Source organism: Otolemur garnettii, unplaced genomic scaffold, assembly GCF_000181295.1.
Source record: "Otolemur garnettii isolate 467f Iridium unplaced genomic scaffold, OtoGar3 scaffold00017, whole genome shotgun sequence".
NCBI classification, from domain to species: domain Eukaryota; kingdom Metazoa; phylum Chordata; class Mammalia; order Primates; family Galagidae; genus Otolemur; species Otolemur garnettii.
Genome location: NW_003852412.1, coordinates 27,845,925 through 27,871,440, shown reverse-complemented (window position 1 = coordinate 27,871,440; position 25,516 = coordinate 27,845,925). Strand labels below are relative to the sequence as shown.

The 25,516-nt window shown below is 36.1% G+C and overlaps 1 protein-coding gene and 1 pseudogene across 2 annotated transcripts; one reads left to right on the top strand and one right to left on the bottom strand.

The window, feature by feature from the left end:
- The first annotated feature begins 4,738 nt into the window (after window positions 1-4,738).
- On the top strand, window positions 4,739-22,516 carry KIAA0825 (KIAA0825 ortholog). Its single transcript, XM_023510944.1, has 3 exons — window positions 4,739-4,869; window positions 18,470-18,638; window positions 21,551-22,516. The coding sequence occupies exons 1-3, from the start codon at window positions 4,739-4,741 to the stop codon at window positions 22,223-22,225; spliced, it is 975 nt and encodes a 324-aa protein (XP_023366712.1). The 3' UTR covers window positions 22,226-22,516.
- Window positions 9,003-18,379, bottom strand: LOC105886614 (annotated as a pseudogene). Its single transcript, XR_001161086.1, has 2 exons — window positions 18,372-18,379; window positions 9,003-9,854 (listed from the first exon to the last, which is right to left on the bottom strand). The product of XR_001161086.1 is annotated as a 40S ribosomal protein S2 pseudogene (transcript).
- Window positions 22,517-25,516: the final 3,000 nt, after the last annotated feature.

The following is a 25,516-nucleotide window of genomic DNA, read 5'->3' as shown; positions in this document are numbered from 1 at the left end:
ATTTGCATTTCTCTGATGATTAAGGATGGTGAGCATTTTTTCATATATCTGTAGGCCGTACGCCGTTCTTCTTTGGAGAAATTTCTCTTCAAGTCCCTTGCCCATCCTGAGATGGGATCACTCGTCTTCTTCTCGCTAATGGTGCTACATTTTTTAAGGGATTTCACAACCATTTTTCTTGACACTGTTCCACAATCTTAGGATCCAGTCACAAACCTGAGTGATAGATGTTTTCTCGACTCTGTCTATGAGTGTTAAATCATTACCAGCTGGCTGCATCCTTGATGTCCACTCTTTCTTTATTAGAGCCTTAAGGGGCTTGTATACTGACATATGAAGTTGTCTGGTTGGCCCACCAGGTATCACAGCAGGTTGGGTTTTCAAGTCCACAGCAATTGTTTTTGCACTTTGTATAACATGGGCTATGAAGTGATCATAAATAAGTAAAGCTGTTTCTTAAGTAATCTCCAATCCTTGAGGACCAGACTTTGTTAAATCCCATTTTTATTCCTTTTTTGTTCATCTATCTTTTTCCATGCAGGTGGACAGTAACTCCACTTGGAATCTTATCTTTAGTAAAAGATGACCATAGGTGGTGACTTTGTGTCATCTGCACAGTGGTCTGGATCAACAGTTTTCTCATGTCCACTAGTTTTAACAGCCATGCATAGTCTCTACCCTGACATCCACAGTTCTGTTGCATGGTACATCAAATGTGAGTGAGACCTCATCTGTATTGGTATCTTGGGAGCAGCTGGAAGTTTTAAGTCTTTCAAAGATTAATAGCATAAGAATAACATTCCAAAACTTGATTCTCATAGGCTGCTGGAAGTTTTGGGGCAAGTTCTGTTCATGTTCTCATGCTTAAACCTTTTCTCTTCATAAGTTATTAACTATAGCTTAAAATTTGCAATGTGCAAAAACCATTTTGACATTTTTCAAGGAATTTTCCAATAATTTTTGTAAAAGTATCAGTTAACTTGCTAGTCCTGGTCTTCATTGGTGAGAATGCTTTCCTTGCAAGTTTATCATAGGTTCAACAAAACCGATTACCATATTCTGGGATATTATTTTGAATACGAATCTCTTTATTGCTTTTTAGAGTTACACTTTCAACACATAAGCATAAATAGTCAATTAAACATTTATACATTATATAGATATAGAAACTACACTTAGACATTTATAAAGATACAGAAATTACCCTATAGAATGTGCATCTTTATTTTTCCCTCAAAAATTTGGGTAAAAATTATGCATTATTCATGGCAAAATATGGTATCTTATAAGAATTAAGGAAGGTACTATATATGAAATCTGTCTTACAAATAGTAGATATTACGTGGAGAATCCTAATTTATACATAATATTTATATTTCTTAAACTGTATTGTCTTAAAACTATAACCTTTTAGCAATACCAGATGAAGACTAATTGCCAACCTTTCTTCTAAGATATAAAATACAAAATTATTAACTTCTAAAGTAGTAATAGTTAGGCATTGATAGGCTGTATAGTTCAACATTCTTTAGTAATATGATAATTATTTACACATTTGGCTATATCTATTTTGAAAGAAATTTAAAAATAAAAACTCTTCATATTTTTCCTTCAATATACTCAAACTATTTTTCTAAGTGTCTTGAATAAATAGGGTCAAACTACTCTGTTGCATGGCTAGTTATAACGTGTCCCTTGTATTTTCATGTTCTATTTAAGTAAAATCATACAGGGTGAGACTGTTCTATCTATCAGCACTAGCTTCAAGAATCCGTTCTCTAAAATCAAAAGTGGTATGTAACTGTAGGAAATGCTGATGAAAAAATATATTCAGTATTTCCTACAACATACAAATTATGTAATAAATGCAAATATTAGTCCTATAATTACAAATGGGAAAGCTTTAGGTAATTTTTGGGAATAATTTTAAAAGTGAAGAAAAATGATTTATTTAGGAGAGAAAAAACTAGACAGCCTTCTGTTGCCTTAAAAGGGAACTTTATGTATGTTAAGGAAACAAGAATGTTGTGAAATGGCCCTTGACATTCCTACTTTTAGAATGTAAGTAAACTGGCTGGGTGAGGTGGCTCAAGCCCGTAATCCCAGCACTCTGGGAGGCCAAGGCAAGTGGATTGCTTGAGCTCAGGAGTTCAAAACCAGCCTGAGCAAGAGTGATAACTGATCTCTACTAAAGATAGAAAAATTAGGCAGGCATTGTGGAGGGCACCTGAAGTCCCAGCTACTTAGGAGGCTGAGGCAGGGGAATCACGTGAACACAGGAGGTTGCTATTAGCTATGAAGCCATGGCACTGCAGCCTGGGAAATATCTGTGATTACTTGTCATAGACACTGAAATGTACTACTACTTGGTTAAAACTGAATGCTAAGTCCATAAGTCCTGAGGGGCTAATTTTTAGAACTGTATCCTATTAAATAGTCTTGATTTTCTGTATTATACTAGGAAAACAATGTTTAAAGTTAGATTTAACTCCTGTAATCTATGTTATTTACTAAAATATTGTTTTCCCTCTAAAATAATTTTATAAATAGATAATAATATTTAAATACTATAAGTACAGTATAAATTTAACATTTACAGTATATATAGTTTGCTTATATGTAGAAGAGAAAAGCAGAACACAGTAGATAGATAGATAATCACTACACTACTTCATAAGAATTTCTTATAGGACCAATGTTGTCCATAAGCATTCTATGGGGCTTATGACTTTATATTATTTAATTTTATATTTAATTTGCCAGAATTGTCATTTGAAAACATTTGTGTATCAAATAAGTAGTTGGTCTCTACCACACGTATTTGAAAAGATTCTACATCAAATTTTAAACGTTTAAAGACTCATAATTTTTTGCATTTTCACAACCCTAAAAGAAATATGATGTTCTATTGGGATGTTTTTGGAAGAGAGAAAGTAGAGAGGTATAGACCAATAAAGAAACTGGAGACCTGGAAGGCACACTCAATGCCACATAGAAGAAATTGCTGTGGTGTGTGGCAGGAGCCACCTTCTGGAGTTAGGTCAACTTCAGAGAAAAATTGAAAAGTGAAGTAGGCTACAGGGTAGTCATCATGGGGTAAGGAGCTAAAGAGCAGCTGAACAAGTCGGCTCCTTCTCTATTATGCTATAGCATGTGCTTCCTTCAAGTGTTTTGTAAGCAAATTTGAAAATCTAGGTGGTTAGGGAGAATGGCATGGGTATGAAACCACAGAGCACAACAGAGTCCAGGTTACTTACGGACCTCTGCCGAGGCCTTGAAAGGAAACAAATAGATCTACGCCAACGTGAAAAAGACCAAATTATTCCAATCGAGCCATGAGTTATTCTCAGTCACTTGTTCACATCATCAGTTATGTGCTTGCTTCTGTTCACAAATTCTGAAGAGAAGCCTACCCATAGCTATGTGCCATCTGTTCACACAGTGTCTGAATCAACCTTCCTGCTCTGGATGGAGAAACCTTTTGGATAAAATAACTCTTATAGTAGTAGAGAAAAGCCTTGCTAGATACCAAATGTATCAACCTAGTCTTTTGGTGATAAATAAGACCAGACAACCAAGGATCCAGACATTTTAGGCAAATCAGTAGCATGAAAGAGAAAAATTGAGGTTAACCCAGTGAATGGCAATGACCAAACAGCTGCCTCCCAGAAGTTAACGATCTCCATCCATAGTGCCGGGTGTCCTGGAATCAGCTGCCTAGCCTGTGATAGCATTGCCAGCCGCCTTTGCATCCAGGTCAGGTTGTGTGAGGAGTTTCAGCAGTGAAAGATGAGTAGATGTGACAAGAGTCACTTCTTGGCAAACGCAATGAAGAGGCTAATTCATCTTTTCCACATATTTCTTCTCCCACAGCTTCTTCACTTCTTGTCACTTCCTCAGAGAGACCTTCCCTGATATTCCTGAGTACATTAGCTCGTACCCCACCCCAGCTTCATCACTCTCCATTGCTCTGTTTGACTTGTCTTCAGAGCACTTCTCATGATGTAGTCTTTGATAAAATACATGTTTTTGTGTTTTTAAAATTTGTCTTCCCCACTGGAATAAAAACTCCGTTAGGGCAGGAACTTTAACTTATTTCAGCTGTATCCCTGCCGCTGCAGCAATGTCTGTTACCTGTCAAACATTCAATGAACATGTAAAAGATGAATGAGTGAGTGAATGAATGAAGCTTCGATAGTGGGAAAGCACGTGGTCCTCAAGAAAGAGTAGCATATCCCGCAGTTTTCATTCAATTGTCGATGGGCGCTAGAGGAGCTCAGGGGAGATTTTGTCTTCACCTATTATAGCCCCAGATGAGGGAGGCTTTGAAAAATCTGAGGCCACAGTTTCCAGGTCAGAATACTGAGAAGGGTAAAAGGAGGTGTTGAGTTCTTGCCACACCTACTCTGGTTCCAGCAGTCTGTGCTTTGTGATTTGCTTTGCGATTCTTGGTAACAGTGAGGAGTGGCAGGATGCTTTAGTATTTTCTGAGGGCTGCCGCTTTGTTCAGCTTTCAAACCATAGAGAAGGGTGAAAATTAGGTCACACCTCATGAAATTTAAATAACAAAACACTCTACTTAACTCTATAATGCCCCAGTTCTCCCACTGCTAGATTTCCTTGTGCCTATAAATGAGAATTATGACTTTTGGTTTGGTATCACAACTTGAGGTGAGTTTCTCCCTTCCTCCATTTTGGGAGAACTGACATGTTTTATTCTTTATTCTTGTTCCTTAGAATGGCTTGGGATGATGAATATTCACATAATTCATTTGACCTATGTTGTTTGTTAAACTCATTTCCTGGAGACTTGGAGTTTGATCAGATCTTCAGTGACATTGATGAAAAGATTGAACAAAATGCTAAAAGGTAAATATTGCTAATTATTTAAAGTAAGCTGTTTTCACATTTCATTTACTTGAAATTTACTGTTTCCTGCTCTTAAATAATTTTAAGTATTAATTATCATTAACTTTTCTGAAAAATATTGGTTAGAACCCCTCCTTAAAATTTAACATGGTTATCTTTATCTGATTAATATTTTAAGACAAGAATCTATAAGCACTATCTTAAGCAGGCTAATTAAAGTTTACCGATTGTTGCTGATAATTTCTTAGAGCTTGCCAGTATCAATGTCTTGGATTTTCATTATATGTTTAGAGTTCAGCATTCTCCTTTGAAGGATAAGCATAGAAATTAAAACTTTGAAACTAAGGTAGTAAAATATAAGGTATTATAAGGCCATGGTTTCTTGATTTGCTGAAAAGAGAACATTAAAAATAAATTTTTTTCTTTGCATAATGTTTATCATTTTAAGACTCCTTCTCAATTAAGTAGGAGGCTAGGGAATCCATAGAGAATCGCTTTACCAAGTCAGTCTTAATTACCTACCCAAAAGGTCATGTTTCTAAAAAATGGAGGAATCAGGGACAGCTAAGTAGTTTCTTGCTGATACATGATCCTCAATAGAAAGGACATTATCTTCATGTATATTGGTGGGCCCTATAATCAAGCAGTTCACTTGTTTGAATCCTTTTGTTCAAAAGTTGTAATTCACTTCCTATAGGTTTTCACTGTGTGTGGCCATATGGGTCTCACGGAAAAGCGATGTAGTGGAGAATAAGCACGCTTATTGGAATTGTATTTTAAATAAAGGTGACCATCTGCTCACTCAGGCAAAATGGCGAGCTTCTTTATTTTCAGTTGGTTTATATAGGGAATTTTGTACATGGGCACAATACAGCAATGACCTCATTGATCCATTTAAACATCATGTGACTACCTTGTGATTAGCTTCCAATAAACCACGCAACATACACCTTTTGACATAACCCTATCAACATAACCCAATTTAACATAACTTAATGGAGAACATGTTGTTAGCCATTACTTCTTTGTTCTTATCTGATGAAGCCTGAGGCTATGGAGGAACAAGGTAGATTGAATACCTGCCCTTGCTGGCCTTGCCGTTTGGAGGCTGTTACTTCGGATCTTTTACCAAGGCATAAAGAAACTTCTTGGGCATACAGGAATGTGTGTGCAAACCTCTGCTCCCATGTAGGCCTTAAGTCAGGGGGGTTTTGCTGGATACTTTTGTAAGGAATTTTCAGGCTGTGCCATTAGATACCTGTATGCATTGGGTAAATTCCTCTTCTCTTGAGGTCCATGAGCACATTTCTATTCTGGACCTGTCAGCAAGCGACCTTTATTACTTACCACAGATCAGGAAAGGTTACTGATGGTATCTGGCCAGTTTTCCAAAGGGCTTTTTTGTTGGCCTTATAAAGTCAACCTTAATTCCTTAACGCAGTAAATGCTATTCCTGCTGAAGCCTTGGTCATGTTAGGCTCACAACCAACCTGGCCACATGGGATTCTGCCTCAGTTTCTTACAAGTATGCCTGCACAAAATCTTTTCACTGCTCTCTCTCAAATGGCTTTTTTGGCCAGAGGCATATGAGCATTTTGCCTATACTGTGGAACCACAGTAAAAATTTCTATTGCATGTGATACATAACATTTCCTTTTTAAAAAATTTACTGTTTAGTTATAGGGAATTTTCAAAGAAACCAAACCAAGCAAATAAAATGTTCCTCTAATACCCTTCATCCTGTTTTGCTTGGAAGTAGTTTAACAATGGGCATAAATAAATTAAAAAGACAGCATATTGTTGGGAGTTATACTGAAAGACAAAATCTTTTCCCATCCCAAATATCCTGTCCATGAAGGTAGTGGAGAAAGAACACACTTTTATTACTGGATAAGCATTAAACAAGAGTATGATACGCATCCCAGGCAATCCCTTAAGAGACTGCAGAGTAAGAAAGGAATCTCACCCTCACATAGCCAAGCAGATAGCAACCCCATTACATTTCACATTGTCAAGATAAACATTTGCTAAGACTGGACAGCACATTTTGTCACACATAGTTCATCCTAATTTCACTGTGGTAATTAGGGAGACCACCTGTGTTAGCTAATTGTCTTTATCCCGAGGAGAAATAAACTTCTTATATCTTTATGACAGAAGGTAATTTTGAAAATTGGACAAGATGCCCCTGAAGTTAGGCTTTTACTCTCCCAGGGGAACTGAGAGATTGGGGAATGACCTCCCTTGATGTTTACATTTCAAAAAGATAGCTCTCAGGTTCTCCAGAAGGACATGCCTGGGCCATAAAGGTGCAGAAGGCCTGATGACAAAAGGTCTATCTAGTCTTTCAAGGGATACATGTCAAAAAGATGAAAAAGTACTTATGATTACAAGTTTTCTAGGGTAAATGCTCTAAGAAAAAGGAGAGAAGGGAAAGCATTTCCCTCATTTTCAACAGGAGTAAGTGAACCTCTTGTTTTTGATTTATATTTGCCCTTATACATATGTCCATATGTAGTACATATTTTAAAAGATAGCGTATATATGACTTAACCATATTGTCTAAGTGTATGTATATTTGATACTTATATAAATATGAAATAACTATACTAAACCTTAGTGTAATTATATATTTATCTAACTTTTATATTATATGTTTATATATTGCATGACACCATCTCTAGTCCAAAAGAACTTTATACAAATGAAAACAGTACTCACTTAAATAGCATAATAACTCATTTACCTAAATTCTAGGGATGCTTATGTTTTAAAAAATTGAAATATTCCTTAAAAAGTAAAGTTTTTTCATCACAATGGCATCAAAACAAAACAAGTCACTGATGTTTATATTATAGACTACTTCAGTTTTATTTACAAAGGATCTATGTTTAATTTCCTGTCCTACCTGGTCAGTACGGAATCATATTTAAAATAAAACAGTGATTATAATACTGTATTTTGTATTCATAAATTATTATTAGGTCAAAACTCAGATGTTAGTACTAAAAAGAAAATATAGTATGGAATATAAGGGTATAATTTTTAAATTAAAAGTATTTTATTGCCCATATATTAGAAGGAACCTAGAGCAGAACCACCTCAAGTGACCATTGATCTTCACAAGGGATAAAATAAGGAAGTAGCTGTATGTGCTGTATGCTACATTTAGAAACAAGTCTATTTTTCATCAAATTCAATTATGTTTTTATTATACTCAAGAGAATAAACATAATACTATAGGGTGTATATTTTTTAAAAATAAAATCCTGAATAATAACTGTGGTTCAGAAGAGTGTAAATCATTTATGCACTCATTTATTGCCTCCTAACAGAATAGCTTTTAGAAAATTGTATGTCATGACGAATCAGTTATGCCACACTTACACTGCAGTAGTTGAATTACCCTGGGCATTTTTGTATTCTAACAGTTCTATTTATCTCCCAGTGGTATACATTGAATAAGTAATGAACATCTGTATGGTATGAATTTTCCTCAATTTAAAAAGAAAAAGAAACATTAGTAATTCTTTTTTAAATATAGTATTTTCCCTTACACTTGAATTTTTAAAGTTGTATTTCTAGCAGTGACCCTGACATCTACTGTGAATTCTTTCCCTCTTCTTAATATCGTCAGGTTTTATGAGCCACAGGGCCTGTCGCCTCCCCAAAGCAGTGATTCACCAGAATGGACCAGTGTGCCCAGAGGTCACTGAACCTTCACTTACCCTTCAGGAGTGGCTGTCATTCTCTCAGACCATTTTCACTTTTATATCCTAATTTTCATTCAAGTCAGAGCTGAGTGACTCATGGGTCTGACAGGAGAAATCAGTGATGGTGTATCCTTTATTTTGAACACATAGCAAAATTGGTAATACGAGGGTAGATTATCTGCCAAAGAGAAATGCTGTGAATGTTATAACCAACAGATTCAGTTACTTCAGTAACTGAAAATGGCACATAACACTAAAATTATTTTTAGTTGACTAGAAGTTATTATTAATTTAAACAGATATTGAAGTGTAGACAGACTCACAGTAAGACATAGGATGACTTTTTCCCTCTTAATGTCCAGTTGAATATCTTTTTTTTTTTTTAACAGACTTAATTCACTTTATTCTTGTATAAAAACCCTATGTTGTAGCCACAGCTGGGGCCTGGGTCCTGACAAGATGGTCAGTGAATTCTTGGTAAGGAGACCTGGTGAACACTGTTGCTTTCCAGAGATCAGGAGTGAGATAGCTATAGGTCTTGGAAATGGCATCAAAAGTGGCCGTGGCAAAGTTGCCCAGGGTGGCAGTACAGCCCCTGGCTGAAGTGTAGCAGTCATTGATCCCAGCCATCATTAGCAGCTTCTTAGGCACCAGCGCTAAGACAATGCCAGTTCCTCTAGGAGCAGGGATGAGATGTACCAGCACAGAGCCACAGCGACCTGTCACCTTGCAAGGAACAGTGTGAGGCTTGCGGATCTTATTCCCCCAGTAACCTCTCCACACTGGGACAATAGAGAGCTTGGCCAGGATGACGGCCCCTTGGATAACAGTGGCTACTTCCTTGGAACACTTAACACCCAGGCCGACATGACCACTGTAGTCCCCAATGGCAACAAACGCCTTGAACCTGGTCCGCTGGCCAGCGCGAGTCTGTTTTTGCACTGGTATAATCTTCAAAACCTCATCCTTAAGAGATGCCCCCAAGAAAAAATCAATGATCTCAGATTCCTTAATGGGCAGAGAGAAAAGATAGATCTCCTCCAGGGATTTGATCTTCATGTCCTTGACCAGGCAGCCCAGCTTGGTGATGGGCATCCACTCTTCGTCCTCAGCCTTGCCTCCGCGAGCTCCGTGGCCTCGGCCTGACCCCGACCATGGCTGTGACCCTGGCCTCAAATGCCGCTGCTGAAGCCTCCACGGAAACCACCACGGCCTCCCATTCCAGGGCCCCCGGGGCCTCCAGGCCCTCCCGCTGCACCGGCGTCATCTACCCTTTGGTGTTTTTGTCGGAAAAGAAGAAATCCAGTTGAATATCTTAAGAGTTTATTTTACTTTTCTGTTTTCTAATTCCAGACAACCTCTGTGTATATTTCAGGAAGTAAGTTTTGCTGTTACCAATACAGGATGAAGGTTTCTTTTAATCTAAAGAAAAATCAGGAAGTGCTACTAGGAATGATGCCGTCTGTATTACTACTGGAGGTGGAGGAGGGAGGGCACTGTTAACTCTATATTATGAGACAATATTGGCTAAATGGTTTCTATGAATTTAACCCTGCTTATTAGGGGATATATATATTCCCAGGCTGGATTCGAACCCACTGCCTTAGGTGTATGTGGCTGGCGCCTTAGCCACTTGAGCCACAGGCGCTGAGCCTATTTCTACTTTAAAGATACTGTCTATCACTATATGTTTCACTGCCTTAAACAGTCCTTGTATGTAGTAGGCTAGAAGACAGTCAATAAACAGATGTTAGGCATGTTTGTTAGACACCTATTGTATTTGCTTTACCTTAAACCAGTGTGAATTTAAGTGAGTAGAACATGATGGGAGAACCTGCCTTCAAATGCATTTTCCTTTTCTTTAAGTATTTTTGCATTTTTATAAAAGTAATACATACTCATACTAAAATTTTAAATAGTAAGGAAGAGCAGAGATGAGGAAAGTTTCCCCGCTCCTTGTCTTGTTCTTCAGGGGAACTATCTTGATCAGGGGTCCTCAAACTTTTTTTTTTTTTTTCCATTTTTGGCTGGGGCTGGGTTTGAACTCACCATGTCCGGCACATGGGGCTGGTGCCCTACTCCTTAAGCCACAGGCGCCGCCCGATTCTCAAACTTTTTAAACAGGGGCTAGTTCACTGTCCCTCAGACCGTTAGAGGGCCAGACTGCAGGCCCCGGGACGAGTCAGCTGCTAAGCAGAACAGGCAGTGGGGGCAAAAACACCTGGTGGGCCAGATAAATGTCCTAGATGGGCTGCATGTGGCCTGCGAGCTGTAGTTTGAGGATGCCTGATCTTGATAAATTGTATGACTGCTAGAGTTATCCTGTACTTACACATACATGTATGCACTCCAAAATACATTTTTTTCACAAATGGGAATGTGTGAAAAATACATGCATGTGCTGTGAGATTTTTTTACCTAGTATATTCTTTCAAAATCTCCACATAATCCAGACTCATTTAAAAAAAAATTTGTTTGTATGAGTGTACAAGAATTTGTTAAGCAAATGCTCAGTCTTCATGAGCATTTATATTATTTGCAGTCTTTCTGCAATTACTGTACGGGCACACATGAGGGTGTCCTTCCATCCTCATGAGATTGTGTTTATGTGATCATTCCTAGAAGCTGTACAGTTAGCTGTTGTAAATTGTTGTCCAGCAGGGCTGCAGGTGTCTCCTCTGCCATGGGCAGCACATGACAACACATGCTGTATGTATAGCCTCACACCCCGCCCTGAGGTTTTATTAAAACCCTCTTTGTGTAATGCACAGGCAAATCTGTTGTCTGGTTTAAGGACTGATTTTATCAGGACAATAAGTGATCAAGGCGTAGACTAGATGTGTTCCCAGAGCTCTCTGATTCTCTTTATAACTGATGCTTTTGCCCTCTCTTTTTTTCCCTCTCTCTTTCTTAGGAAGGGAATCGGAGCAACAGACAGTAAATGCTTTGTCTGGAGGTACAGGACCCCTCCACAACACTGTTCTCCTCCTGATTTCAGTTTGTATGATTCTATTGAGATCAACTACATTCTGACTTTAGTAAATTGTGCTAAAATGACTGAGGAAGCCTTTATAGATAAAATATTTTAGAAGTGAGGACATTTACTAATTCTTGTCATGTTATAAACTATAAAGTTCTTACATCCCTATAGAACATGTCTAGAAAATTGTCTTTATATTATTAACATAGTTCTGTGCCACTTCTGTCTGGCTCTTATTACACCTTATAAAAAATGATTCAAGTCAAATATAAATTTAGGAGAGAGAAGAAGAGCTCTAACTGTGTGTGGGGATAAAATGCCAGGCTTACCCTTGTGCGTCCAGCTCACTCTGTTCTGCCGGAGCTGGAGCTGGTCTGCTCCACCACTGACAGAACTCTGGGGAGCATTTCACAATTAGTTGACTCTTTTGAAAATGTTTTAGACTGGGCAGCACTTGTGGCTCAGTGGGTAAGGCCCCGGCCCCATATACCAAGGGTGGCAGGTTCGAACGTGGCCCTGCCAAACTGCAACAAAAAAATAGCTGGGCATTGTGGCGGGTGCCTGTAGTCCCAGCTACTCAGGAGTCTGAGGCAAGAGATTTGCCTAAGCCTAGGAGTTGGCGGTTGCTGTGAGCTGTGATGCCATAGCACGCTACCGAGGGTAATAAAGTGAGACTTTGTCTCTAAAATAAAATAAAATAATAAAAAGAAAATGCTTTAGACTTTTGGGGTTGACACAGGCCAACACTGGGTTTGAACTTTTTTTTTTTTGAAACAGAGTCTCACTCTGTTGCCCTGGGGAGAGTGCAGTGGCCGTCATAGCTCAGAGCAATCTCAAACTCCTGGGCTCAAGTAATCTCCTGCCTCAGCCTCCTGAATATCTGGGACTACAGGTGCCCACCATAACACCTGGCTAGTTTTTCTACATTTAATAGAGACAGGGGTCTTACCCTTGCTCAGGATTCTTGCTCTTGCTCAGGTTGGTCTCAAACTCCTGAGCTCAATCAAGCAGTCCACTGGCCTCAGCCTCCGAGAGTACTAAGATTACAGGTATAAGCCACTATGTCTGGCCTGAACTTTCTTGAAGCAATCAGGGGTGTCCACCCATTGGCCCGCAAGTCACATGCTGATTCTGTGAGGACTTTTGATGCTTATCTGTGATGTTGGATATCATGAGAAGTGTGCAGGGGTCCTTTTTCTGCTAATCAACTTTCCTTAGTGTTTGTGTGTTTAATGTATGGCACGAGACAATTCTTATTCTTCCAAACATGTGGCAGAGAAAAAAAAAAGGTTGAACACTCCTGAATTCTAAACTGTACAAGAGCCTCTCTAAAAAGGTTTTATGGCAGGATTGGTGATACAAAGGAGCAAATCAACAGAGAGGCCTGAACGCTACAATTTCTTTTCATGCTGTGAAGAGTCGATTAGTATTGGGCTGGTGTATTAATATTGAGCGGCTTAACAATAGACAAGAATCTGAGAGGCTATTAATATACGTAGTCCAGATGAGATATGATAAGGGCCTGAGCCAAATCTTTCATAAAAGGAATGGAAAGGGAAGGTTATATATGAGAAAGATTTAAAGAGATAATGTTAACAGGATTTGGTGTCAAGGGTGCTTTTTCCTGAAATGACTAAAACCTCTGGTGAAATAGAAAACAGTTCAGCATAAATGTTAAATTTCTTATACTTTTTGGCCATTGCAGTAGTTTTTCAGGAATACTTCTTTTACCTTTCAAAAGGTGATGCCTGTGGCTCAGTGAGTAGGGCGCCGGCCCCATATACCAAGGGTGGCGGGTTCAAACCTGGCCCCAGCCAAACTGCAATGAAAAAAAAAAAGATAGCTGGACATGTGGTGGGCACCTGTAGTCCCAGCTACTGAGGAGGCTGAGCAAGAGAATCGCCTAAGCCCCAAGAGCTGGAGGTTGCTGTGAGCAGTGACGCCACCACACTCTACTGAGGGTGACAAAGTGAGACTCTGTCTCTAAAAAAAGAAAGATAAATATTATCCAGAAATGTCTTTGTTTCAGGAAGACAAGTTTTCAATTCATGACTGACTTACAGTTTAATTGCAAGTTACTAGTTTTGATACATAACCATCTTCCCTGTGTTAATTACCTGCTAATTCCAAGGATTTTTAGCAGTCTAGTTAGATAAATTGTGCTTATCTAAAAACTAGAAAATTCTATATAATCATAACTATTTCATTGTGCTTTTAAACTAAAAAAGCACAGAAATGTAAGAGAATTGAATTATGAATGTAACAAGTTGAAAAAACTTTTTTTCCTTAAACCTAACTTACACTTGAAGGTTAAAGTATGAGTAAGAGCATCAAAACATAAAAGCTTTCTAAAATTGTGTTTAATGTTTTGGAGAGCTACATCAGTATATCTGTTGTATTCCATACTCAAAAAAACAGTCTTCACACTCTGAAGCGACACTTCCACCCCGATTTAAAAAATTAAAATTAAAAAAATTCTAACATTTAACGAAAGCACAGATAAGTGTTTACTACAACCTTTACATTAAGAAAGTTCTAGTAATTTTTAGCAATGGCTCATTTCTTTTTAAACTGTTTTGTGGCTGAATAATAAAGATCGTCTTAAATCTTGCAAGATCTTCTATAATAAGCTAAGTTTTAAGATTTTATATCATAATTATTTTCTTTAATTTTTCTCAATTTTTTCCCTACCCCCACTGTTAAACAGCTCTTGGGCTGCTATTGTTACTTAGTGTGGTCTGTTTAACTGTAGGACATCTAAATCTTTTTGTAAGTCAGAGAGTGCATATATACCTACACACTCATACATGTGTGAGTGTAGTTCTGGCCGTAAAAATAAATTCATATTTTTTCCTATCCACATAAATATAATTTTAAAGCAAGAGGGCAATGAGGTGAGATGATGAGCACTAAATTCTCAGGGGTGAGGTGTCAACGAATTTTAAGTACAGTGATTCCATAAATTTTCTTAAGCCATCAATATCCTTGCATATAATCTTCTTTTCTACAAGGAAGAGCCTTTTAACAACTCCCATAGGTGCTTTTAGTGGTTCCCTCCTGTGAGTGCCCTCAGCACATTGTGCACACCTCCGATTGAGTCTTACTGTATTGTAGCTATTTATTTACAGGTCTCTCTCCCAAGACAGAATTTCTTTAGGGCTGTTACAATGTCTTATTCATGTTTGAATCTCTAATAATACATCACACTGCCTACCACATACTTAATATTCAGCTAATGTTTATCAAATATAATGCCTTCATTCAATAAGCAATTTTTATAATCAGGGAATCTAGAAATGAATGTTGAACGAGAAAATTTCCATAGATTCCTTTTACAAAGCATACTCCATACTGCATTTTAAAAACAGTTTATAAATTGATATAGGTACAGCCTCACAGTAATATACCCACTTGAACACATCATTAACTTGAATAATTCAAAGTCATTACAATTAAAGAACATTGGAGTTCAAATTTATTAAGAAATGCTGAGACATATGAAAAGGCATAAAGACTACTATGATAAATACTTTGTGCCCACCGTCCAGTTTAAGAAATAAAACATTACTTGTACAGCTAAAGCTCTCTTCACCTATCCCCAATCTCAGTCCACTTCCAACCCACCCTGCCCAAGAGTGATGTCGATAATTGAGGTGAATTTCCTTACACTTTTACTACCTCGGGTTATACGACATGTTTTTAAACAATTGTGTGAATAGTATTGTGTGGTGTACAGTTCCCCCTCAACATTTTGTTAGATTCATTGATGCCAATAAATGTAATCCTACTTCATTTATTTTCATGACAGTTTTCCGATAACTGAACTATTCAATCATTTAAATATTCTCCTGTTGATGGACATTCAGATATGTTCAGTGCTTTAATATACAAATAAAGATGTTTCTGCGTAGCCAACTAATATGCTAAGTTAGGGTATTTAAACTATTTAGGAAATAAAGTTTACTAGTATTTTTAGACTCTTTTTTGCTCTAATGTTTGGGAACTAATAGTAAATTAGACTTCTAATTAGACTTCTATTTGTTGGATTATTTTGATTATTTTTTCATGATTGACTTTGCCTCTGAAGAAAATTTGAATCAGTTTATAAACAGAAGACATTTAAACCCAAATAATATCAAGTACCATGTTATTACAGAAAACTTGGACAAAGACGTCGTATCATCTAAAGTCTAATGATATATAGAATTCTTCCAATCCTGGATTATCATTCCCATCAGAAATGTTACATGTTACATGTTGGAAATAATTTCTAATTTAAGTTTGACCTCAATTGTCAGATTACATTCCAAACTGACATCTTGAACTTTGAAAGTATTTCCTTTGTATAATAATTGGACAAGAAATCTCTGGGCTTCAAATGATTATGTTTTTATTTTATTTTATTTATTTATTTATTTTAGAGACAGAGTCTCACTTTGTTGCCCTTGGTAGAGTGCTGTGGCATCCTCTAGCTCTTAGACTTAGGCAACTCTTTTGCCTCAGTCTCCCAAGTAGCTGGGATTACAGTCACCCGCCACAATGTCTGGCTATTTTTTTTTTGTTGCAGTTTACCCAGGGCCGGGTTCGAACCCGCCACTTTCAGTATATGGGGCCAGTGCCCTACTCACTGAGCCACAGGCACTGCCTTGATTAAGTTTTTAGATCAAGATGTATAGACAGTGGTGACTAGCAGAACAATAAGATATTTAGCCAACTAAAAACAAAATCAGGTGTGGATAACAAGCTCTGACATTTAAAATTTGTGACAAAATGATTTTAAAAGGAAACTCCACTATCTTAGTTTGTAACTATCAGTGAGGGAGGTCCTCTGAAATGCAACTATCCAATTTCTTTGTCAGTGTTTGGACAAATTACTAAAATATCTAGCCCTCTAAAGGCTTTACCCTATTTATAAATTGTAGTTATTGGCCTCTACCCAGATTCAGATGTTACAGATTAGCCTAAAATTTGATTCCTGATTGAAACAGATTTAGGCAGACTAGCTGCTGAGCTTTTCCAATTCGCATTGCTGTAATCTATTAGGTTTCACTGAATGGGGCACATGAGGATGCTACAATAAAAACCTTTGATAAAGGGTCCCTAGAGCCAAGGTGTACACTTAGGCAGGTGTTGTGTTTCTCAGTACATAGAAGTGCTTAGGTAAGTTAAGGAAATACTTGCCAGTCTCTGGTCAGACTTAGAACCGGTGTTCCTGAATAAGATAGTCCCTTCAGGAAATTAAGTGGCCCATGGCCAGAGGAGGGTATTGTTTTTCTTTTAAGTTCTTTATGTTCATGAAAAGGCTCTTTGATTCTCAGAATGCATTTGTTTCAAGGTAATTTAGTTTGAATGCACACATGCTCAGAAGTCTAAAAAGTTAAATTTACAGTGTACATTTTATAGGCAACCCACACCTGATTAATATTTGAAGAGTCTTTCCTATGTCCTCACTTTTAATAATCAGAGCTTGATTTTAAAACCTGCGTGGTTCTATCATATGGAACCTATAATTAATAGCAATTATATTTTCAAAACAAAAACTTTACCTTGTAGTAATAGGTAAAGTTACTATTAAGAGACAAATGTATAGCTGTCAATTTTGGGTGCGATGGTTCAGTTTCAAAGGAAATTGCCTGTTTATAAGCTTCCTTGAAGTTTAGACGTGCTGCCATCAGGTGGTAGTAATATGTCATATCCACGTGGTTTCAGATGGCACTCTGCTAAAGGTCATCAGTTTCCACAAAGATTTATAATCATAAATATGATCATTTTCCACAAAGATTTATAATCATGCAGAATTGTATATGGAAGTTAAAATAACATAGTATATCCGTTATTTTACACCGTCAGAGCTAAGGTTACCTTAAATGGAATTTTTAAAACAGATACATATTGTAAGATTCAATTGGATATATTTTATCTATTCTTATCTTTTTTCTAAGTGAGACATTTCATCCTATACCTAGTAAGCATTTAGAAAAATAGAAAGTAAAATTAAAAACCTACCTATTTAAATCACCCAAATGTAATTGCTATTAACCATCTGCTTCATTTCCTTCCAGTCTTTTCTTTATTTGCACATTTTAGTATATTTTTATGTTTGTTTTTGGAGTTGAGTTGGATAGCAGGAAAAGCTATTTAGCTTTAGTAATATTTTATGTATAGCTTGTATCCTTTACAGCTTTTAAAATTACAAGTGCTGGCTCAGTGCCCATAGTTCAGTGGTTAGGACGCCAGCCACCTACACAGGGGCTGGTGGGTTCCAGCCTGGCCCAGGTCTGCTAAACAACAATGATAACAACAAAAAACAAAATAGTGGAGCACTGTGGTGGGCGCCTGTGGTCCCAGCTACTTGGAAGGCTGAGGCAAGAGAATTGCTTAAGCCCAAGAGTTTGAGGTTGCTGTGAGCTGTGATGCCACAGCACTCTACCGAGAACATAGTGAGATTCTGTCTCAAAAAAAAATAAAATAAAATTACGAGTTCTTTGTAACTACCTCATGACTTCTTAATATTCCATTGATTGGAATTTTCCATAATTTATGTTTGCCTCTTAGTAAATAATGTATGTTTCTGATTTTTACAGTTCATCTATTGTCTATCGAGAGGGCAAATATGACATTGCTTCTATGATTTTTGTTTCAACATGAAAGAATTTCTGATTCATATCTGAGTAGTTATTTTATATTTCCTCTATTGCATATTTTACTTGCCAAAATTTTGAACTGTTTTCAACCATGAATGTAAATGTATAGTCTTTTTTTTATTATTTTCATATTATATGAATGTTTTTCAATTTTGTAAATTATACCTGACCATCTATCACATATAACTTCAGGGCCTGACATATTATAAGATGGAGCCATTATCTACTCTCTACCAAAATATTTTTTTCTTCTTGTTTTATAGCTTAGAACATTGCATTAAAGAAATACAGTCTGAAGCTAACAAACAGTGCCCAGATGTGCAGCTGCAAACAACAACTGACTGCTTTGAATGGCTAACTAAATGTAATTATAATGTATCCATGTCACCTTCCATTTCCCAGGGAGAGATGATAGAATTCCTCAAAACACTGGTAAAAAAAGAATCCTTGTTTTATAATGGGATGGGGTGGGTGAAGATAGAATGCAATTCATTTAATTTCTATATGTAAATATTGATTTTAGTCACCATATTAGCCTGCCATATCTAGGGGTTTGTACTTTTTGTTTTGCTCTTATATTCCCAATAGATTCCAGGGAGCTTATTCAACAAGGTAGCAATTTATGCAAAACTACTATTCATGATGGAAAATTATTACACTGTTTTTATTTTTTACTATGGTTTTTATCAATAAAAAGAAATTGTATATAAACAGAGACTACATACTATAATTTCTATATAATTTGTGGTATGATAGATTACCCCATCAATACTACAAAATGTATTGATGTGTACCACAGCTGTCTCCCAGAGAAGTTCATATTCATTATATTTTCTACCCTTCACAACTGTTCTCTTTGTCTATGCTCATTATTAAGCCTAATAAGATCTCCATCGATTCTATTAAGTGGCCTTGGCTCTGTATTCCCCATGTGCAGTCATACTCAGTTCTTACTCAACAAGGTGGCAATTTAGATAAAACCACTGTTCCTTGATGGAAAATTGTTACATTGATCATTCTTTGATATTGACCACCCTCTATGTTGGAGAAGTTTTTGTAACCTTCAATAAAACAGTTATTTTATCACACCTGTATCTACAAGGTACCTAGTTTGCAAAAACAGAATCCTAAAGAGCCCAGTTGTTAGCAGTATCTCTATAGCTATGGTTTTAATTTAATTTATGAAAAAAAAAAAAGGCACTGTTTTTGTCTAAACATCAAACATTGACTCAGGCAGATGTGGAAAATATCTTGAGGTTGTAGATGGCTTAGGATGACAGAATCAGATTAAAATAGTTTTTGGCTGTCGTTATTGTTACAGATGTCCCTTTAATGTTTACAAAGTAATGAGGACAAAGGAAGGACTGTGTGCCCTGAAGCCTTATTCTTTTAAGAAAATCCCCTCACCCGTTATATCCTGAAGGTGGAGCCTTGAAGAATCAATCCATATACATGGATATAGTTATTCCTTTAATTTTTATTAAGAGTCGTGTATTGAATTTCATTAATATTGATGTAATAATGCTTTCTCTTTTAATTAAAAGCAAAAGCTTTTAATTATCTCTTAATCTGTCACACTAAAGTCATTCTCTATTCACCACAGGACAAAGGGCACCTTAGTTTTGCTCAAATTCATTAGACTGATAGACTTGTTCCAGACCTAGGCTTTTTTTACATAATTGATCATGTTGTTTTAAGGAAGAAACCACATTATTAAAACAGTACAGATTAAAATGACCTTATTATCAAGTTTCTACATGCTAAAATGTCAATCTTGATGGCATTTTTCTTATATCTATTTTTTCCATAGGAATTTTTTTATTAATTAGGTATTCAAATAAAAAAAACAGGTTCTGATTATGGCAATTATACTGAAGTTATTTTCAAAATTTAAGTAATCATACTGAGCACATATTTTAAACCTCTGGAATCGATTATTCTTTGTTTGATCAAAAATTTACAGCTATTGACTGACTTACAAGACATCCAAGGCTGAGTGAGGGACTAACATGACTTATTTGCCTTATACAGTTTATCAAAACGCTGAGGGGTCCCGGACTTCATCTAAGATTTCTTTTCCAAAAATGTCAGAAGAACTAAACATGGGAAGGGCTGGAGAAAGCAGCTATAGAAAGGTCCCATGTACTTTGTGGCTCTCTTGGGGGCAGGAGAAAGAAGGCAGAGAGTGAAGCCTGGGACCAGCTCTTAGTTCTGTGCCTTGTTGTATGTGACCTCTGAAAATTCACTGACGCATGCTTCACTTTAGGGCCCCTATTTTAAATTGGGTTTTAAAAAAAATCTATGGCAAAATGTTCTCATTATGAATAAACTAGACAGTGGATAGAAAACTGCTTTTCCTGTAGTGACACACTATGTGCACATTGGGTGCCAGTGCTTCTGTTTCTCTTGTGGTCATCTTGTTTCAGCTTATACAATATAAACTAACTTCAGTATTAGCTGAAACTGACATAATTAGGAAAGCCAGCATGTAAGGAGAATGTGTGTGTAGGATTCAAAGTCCAAGAAAAAAGTAATTTTTTTCTCCTTACTGTCCATGATTATACACCTACCATTGTTTTCTGTCAGGACAGCAGTAGAAAGGAATAATTTCATATCATCTTTTGGGCTATGATTGTGAGAGTATCTTTCCCCCATTTTAAGTTAGTTATTTCTTTGATGAGAAGTGAAATATTAATTTTCATAGTAAAATCTTTAACATGATTCTCAAAAAGGAATCCAAAGGAAAGTCAAAATTTTTCAATGTATTAAATTTTATTTCTCAGGATAATAGCTATTAGTAACCCCTAGGCACATACTATATTTAACGATCTCTATTCTAGAATAATTTTAACACATTGTATTATCATTTGGGGTTTTATATTAGAGTAATAAGTATACTTATTCAGGCATGAAAATAGTCTACCAGGAATTAATTAGGGGCAGAATCTTGAATTCATTTTGTCTTAGGAATACATTTCAATATATGTTTCACTATAGTTTTGTATTTGGAATTTTTAAGCTGCATCTTTCCTCCAGTTTGGATTCTGTCAGGGGTGGGTAACAACGAGAGTGACTCTATGTCTGAAATTCTAGTTGAAAAGATAGTTAATCAGAGGGGCTTTACAAAATTTAACAGACCATAAAACCTAGTATTCTAAGATATTTGAGTTGATTAAATTTCAAATACAAAACAAACCATAAAAAAAAAGAAGAAATCTTGAGGAGCCTCATAGTATTAATTCTAAATTGAAGTAAAGTATCATGAAATTTGATGTAACTATAGAAATCATTTTTTTCCTGTTACAGTTAGACTTATCACATTTCTAATGCTGTTATTTTATCAGCAAAATTTGTTGAAGAACGAACAAAATCAAGAAGAAATGATACTCGATTTACTCTGGGATCTCTCCTGCCAAAGCAGCCTCTCGTCCCCATCGACTCTGAGCGGGGCGTCTGTCCGCTCCCTCTCTCGGACTCCTCTCCCCTGTGTTGCGGATCAGCCCTCTGTGGACGTGAAGTCTATGTGGGACGATGTCAGACTGCATCTCCGACGCTTCTTAGTGAGGAAGTTGCAAAGCCACGATGAAATAAACAATTCACAGCAAAACATTTTATTGAAAAGTCATTGCCTGCAACAACTCTTGTTTCTTTATCCAGAATTGGAAGTTATAATCAAGTACAAAAATATACAGCATAAAATGTTGGCTAAACTTCTGCAGAACCTCTTTCCTTCTTACGGCAAAGATTCAAATTTAGACATAATAGCTCACGGATATCAAAATACAATGCTTAAGTTATACTCAATGCTAAAAGAGGATTTTAACATACTCTGTGAAATTTTATCTCCATCTTCAACAGTGAAATTCATTAAAGAAACTTACCTGGATACTGTTACAGAAGAAATGGCAAAATTTCTTGAAAATTTTTGTGAGCTGCAGTTCAAAGAAAATGCTGTCCCCGTGGTTAAAACAAGCAAGAGTTCCAGCAACCATAGAGGAGCAGTGCATGCTTTGGGTTAGTGACATTTACAATTTTTGTTCAGTTTAACTTAAGCCTTTAAACCTTCCTGATATCTTTAATTTTCTAAGATTTTCCTATGTGGTTAAATCTCATTGCAAACTTGAAAATAAATTAGAAAATAAATGTGATGAAATTTTGCAGTCCACATTTCTCGTATGCATCCTTTTTCTGTAAGTACAGTCATAAAAGTGTTTTCTGTCCTGTTAAATTCTTAAAGGCATTGGAAATGTAAGCCAAAAAATACTTCAAATAAGAGTTTTAACTCTCTTGATTATGTATGACAGAGAGTACTGTGTAAAACATGCACAACACGTTCAGCTTTTTATATGTATATAAAACAGAAAAGCATAATTTTTAGTCCATTATAGCATCCAAAGCCAAAGCGTTATTAGGTAAAAAGAATAGCAAATTTGATGAAATTTACATTAACTAAAATTGGAAATTTAAAAATTATAATATTGTAGTCAGCCAATTCTCTAGTAAAGAGCAATATTATAAAATTCTATATTGTAATTGATTAAGAAGGTATAGCATTTTACTACAGCTAATCTTAAAAGTTCCTTTATTAATTTTCTATACGAGTGTACACAAATACAAGAGAATTTTGAAAATTACTACTTTATTCAAAAGATAAAGGGAAAAAAGAAATAAATTATTGTGATGTAACAAACTTAACTCTCACAGTTTTAATTTTCTACCAGTAGAGAAAAATTAAGGTAAAAATGTAATTAAGACATTATCCTTAGTCATACTCTTACTTAAAACTCACAGTTGTATTTCTAAATAGATTCATAAGCTATAATATTTAAGTGTTGAAAAATTATCTGGTGAATTATTAAATTTACGATCATCTTTTAAAAATTTCCATAGCTCATTATATTTTTACTTATCGTGATTAATAAAATGCCAGAAGGTGAATATGATATCTGGATTTTTAAACAGTTTCATATTTTCTATTAAAATTTGTATTTTCTTCTACAAGCTACATCACACTGCAGAACAGTGATAGATCAGCCAAGTTTTAGTTATGGCAAAATCAGAGTCAGTTAATTCAGGAACATTATAGTTTGCTTAAAGCAAATAGACTCAACTGAGTTGTTAATACATGAATTTTTAAATGCATTTCATTAATGCACTTATTTTCTAAAATTTTTATATTCTATAAAAAAATTTCTGCTTACTTCTAAAGTGTTTTCAATGTGAAAGTTTTCTATGTCCTAAATATAGTTTATAACAGAAGAAAAGATCCATATGGTTGAAAATATGTACAAGCTGCTGTGGAGTCTTTAGGGCTGATACTGAAGCGTGTTCCCATTCATGAGAGAAAACTATGTATGTCTTCTTTGACACTAGAATTTGAAACATTTCCAGCGTCTAGGTGCATTGATCTTCCCTAGGTTCTTTTGCCTGAACCTTGGGATAAATCACATGTCAAATGAGCACTGTTCATATGCCAGGCACTGTGCTAAGAGCAACCCATTCCTATTCTTCCAATTTCATGAACAAAGAAGCCTAGAAGGAAGGGCCAGTCATGGTGGCTTAGGTTTATTATCCCAGCACTCTGGTAGGCCAAGGTGGGAAGATCACCTGAAACCAGGAGTTCAGGCAACATAAGGAAACCTTGTCTCTTCAAAAAAAATTTAAATTATCGAAGTATAGTGGCACACACCTATAGTCCTAGCTACTCAGGAGATTGAGGCCCAGAGTGTGAGGCTGAGGTGAGCTATGACTGGGCCACTGCACTGAGACATAGTCTCTTAAAAAATAAGGAAAGAAGAAAGAATGATTAACTTGCCCTGGAACGTGTTGTGTAAAGTCAATATTCATCTTCAGAATCAGGATTCATTTGTAGGTCATAATGTCTCCAAGACCCACTCTATTGGCTCTTATCTTAAAGCAGAGAATTAAATAATTTGTTACCTATGAAAGAAATTTCAAAACAGCACTCTTCAAGTTGACTGCCTAAAAATAAATTCAGTTCAGTTTTATTGCCCACCTGTCTATCATAAGCAAGATGTTTGGTAGCAACCACCTTCAAGGTTCTGTGCTAGACACAGTAAGGGAAAGAAAAGTGAGTTGTATCAGAACTGCTCGTCTAACTTTACAGATCGACCATGTTTTTTGCAAGTATTCAATGAACAAGAATAGCTTATATTCCTCTTTGAATAATATATTTGGATTGGCTTGAATGAGTTTTATGTTATCCTTATTATATGAATGTGCCTTGATTATTCACTAAGTATTTGATATTTTGCCTGGAATTATAGAAAGAACATTCCTTAAGTAACAACAGCTAATGTTTGCTAGTCAAGACATTGATGTACTTTGTTTCATTTAATCCTTCAAACCACCCAACAAGATATGTACCATTATTGGCTTTTATTATACTGTGAGAAAACTCAAGATGTAGAGCTGTGAAGTAGTTTGCTCAAGGTCATAGAATGGAGCCAGGATTCAAACTCATGTCCATCTGACTCCAGATTCTTTTACTCTATAACTGTGCTAAAAAAAACAAGATGAGAGTAGCACGTCCTGTTTAGAAACACTTCTGTGAACCCTCTGTATACTTACTTCCTCAACTGTAGTGTAGTGTTCATTTTATTCTTCTGAAACCTATCCCACACTCTTCTTAATGACTAGTCCCAATTTAAAAGTATTTTTGGATGTAATTCCTGTTTGAGGGTCTTGAGCAGGCTTTGTATGTATGCTATATGCTTCGTGAGCTAACATCTGTTTATACCTACTATATTCTTGATGAGCTAAGATAATTTGGACCTTCTGAATCTTTAATTGCTTCTGATTTTGTACATGTACAATTGAGGACATTTGTTCATCCCTGAATAGTCTGTAAAGTCCGTATTTTTTACTATTAGTTGATTACTGCTTATTTTATGTGTAAGACTTTACAAGACTTTATATATGTGAGTTCATATAATCTTCTGAATAGCCCTTTGCATTATTCATACTTTATCTTTGAAAAAACAGACTCAGAGAGGAAAGTGTCTCCCAAGGCTGCGCAGCTAATAAACCAAAGAAAGGAGATTTCTTTGTTTGCAGTTATTTGGTATATTATCTTATATGCCACTGAACTCTGAAGCAAAAACTGGGCAAGACACTATGATAATTAGCATTAAAAAATCGTTTGCCAAACACTCTCACTGTTTTTTATATTTTTGCATTCCTATATTCTTCACTCAGTCAATGTTTTTTTAATTGACAATGATTCATGGCTGACTTACAGTGTACTTGTGTTACTAACTCAGACCCTGTCTGCTGGGAGTATTTATGCT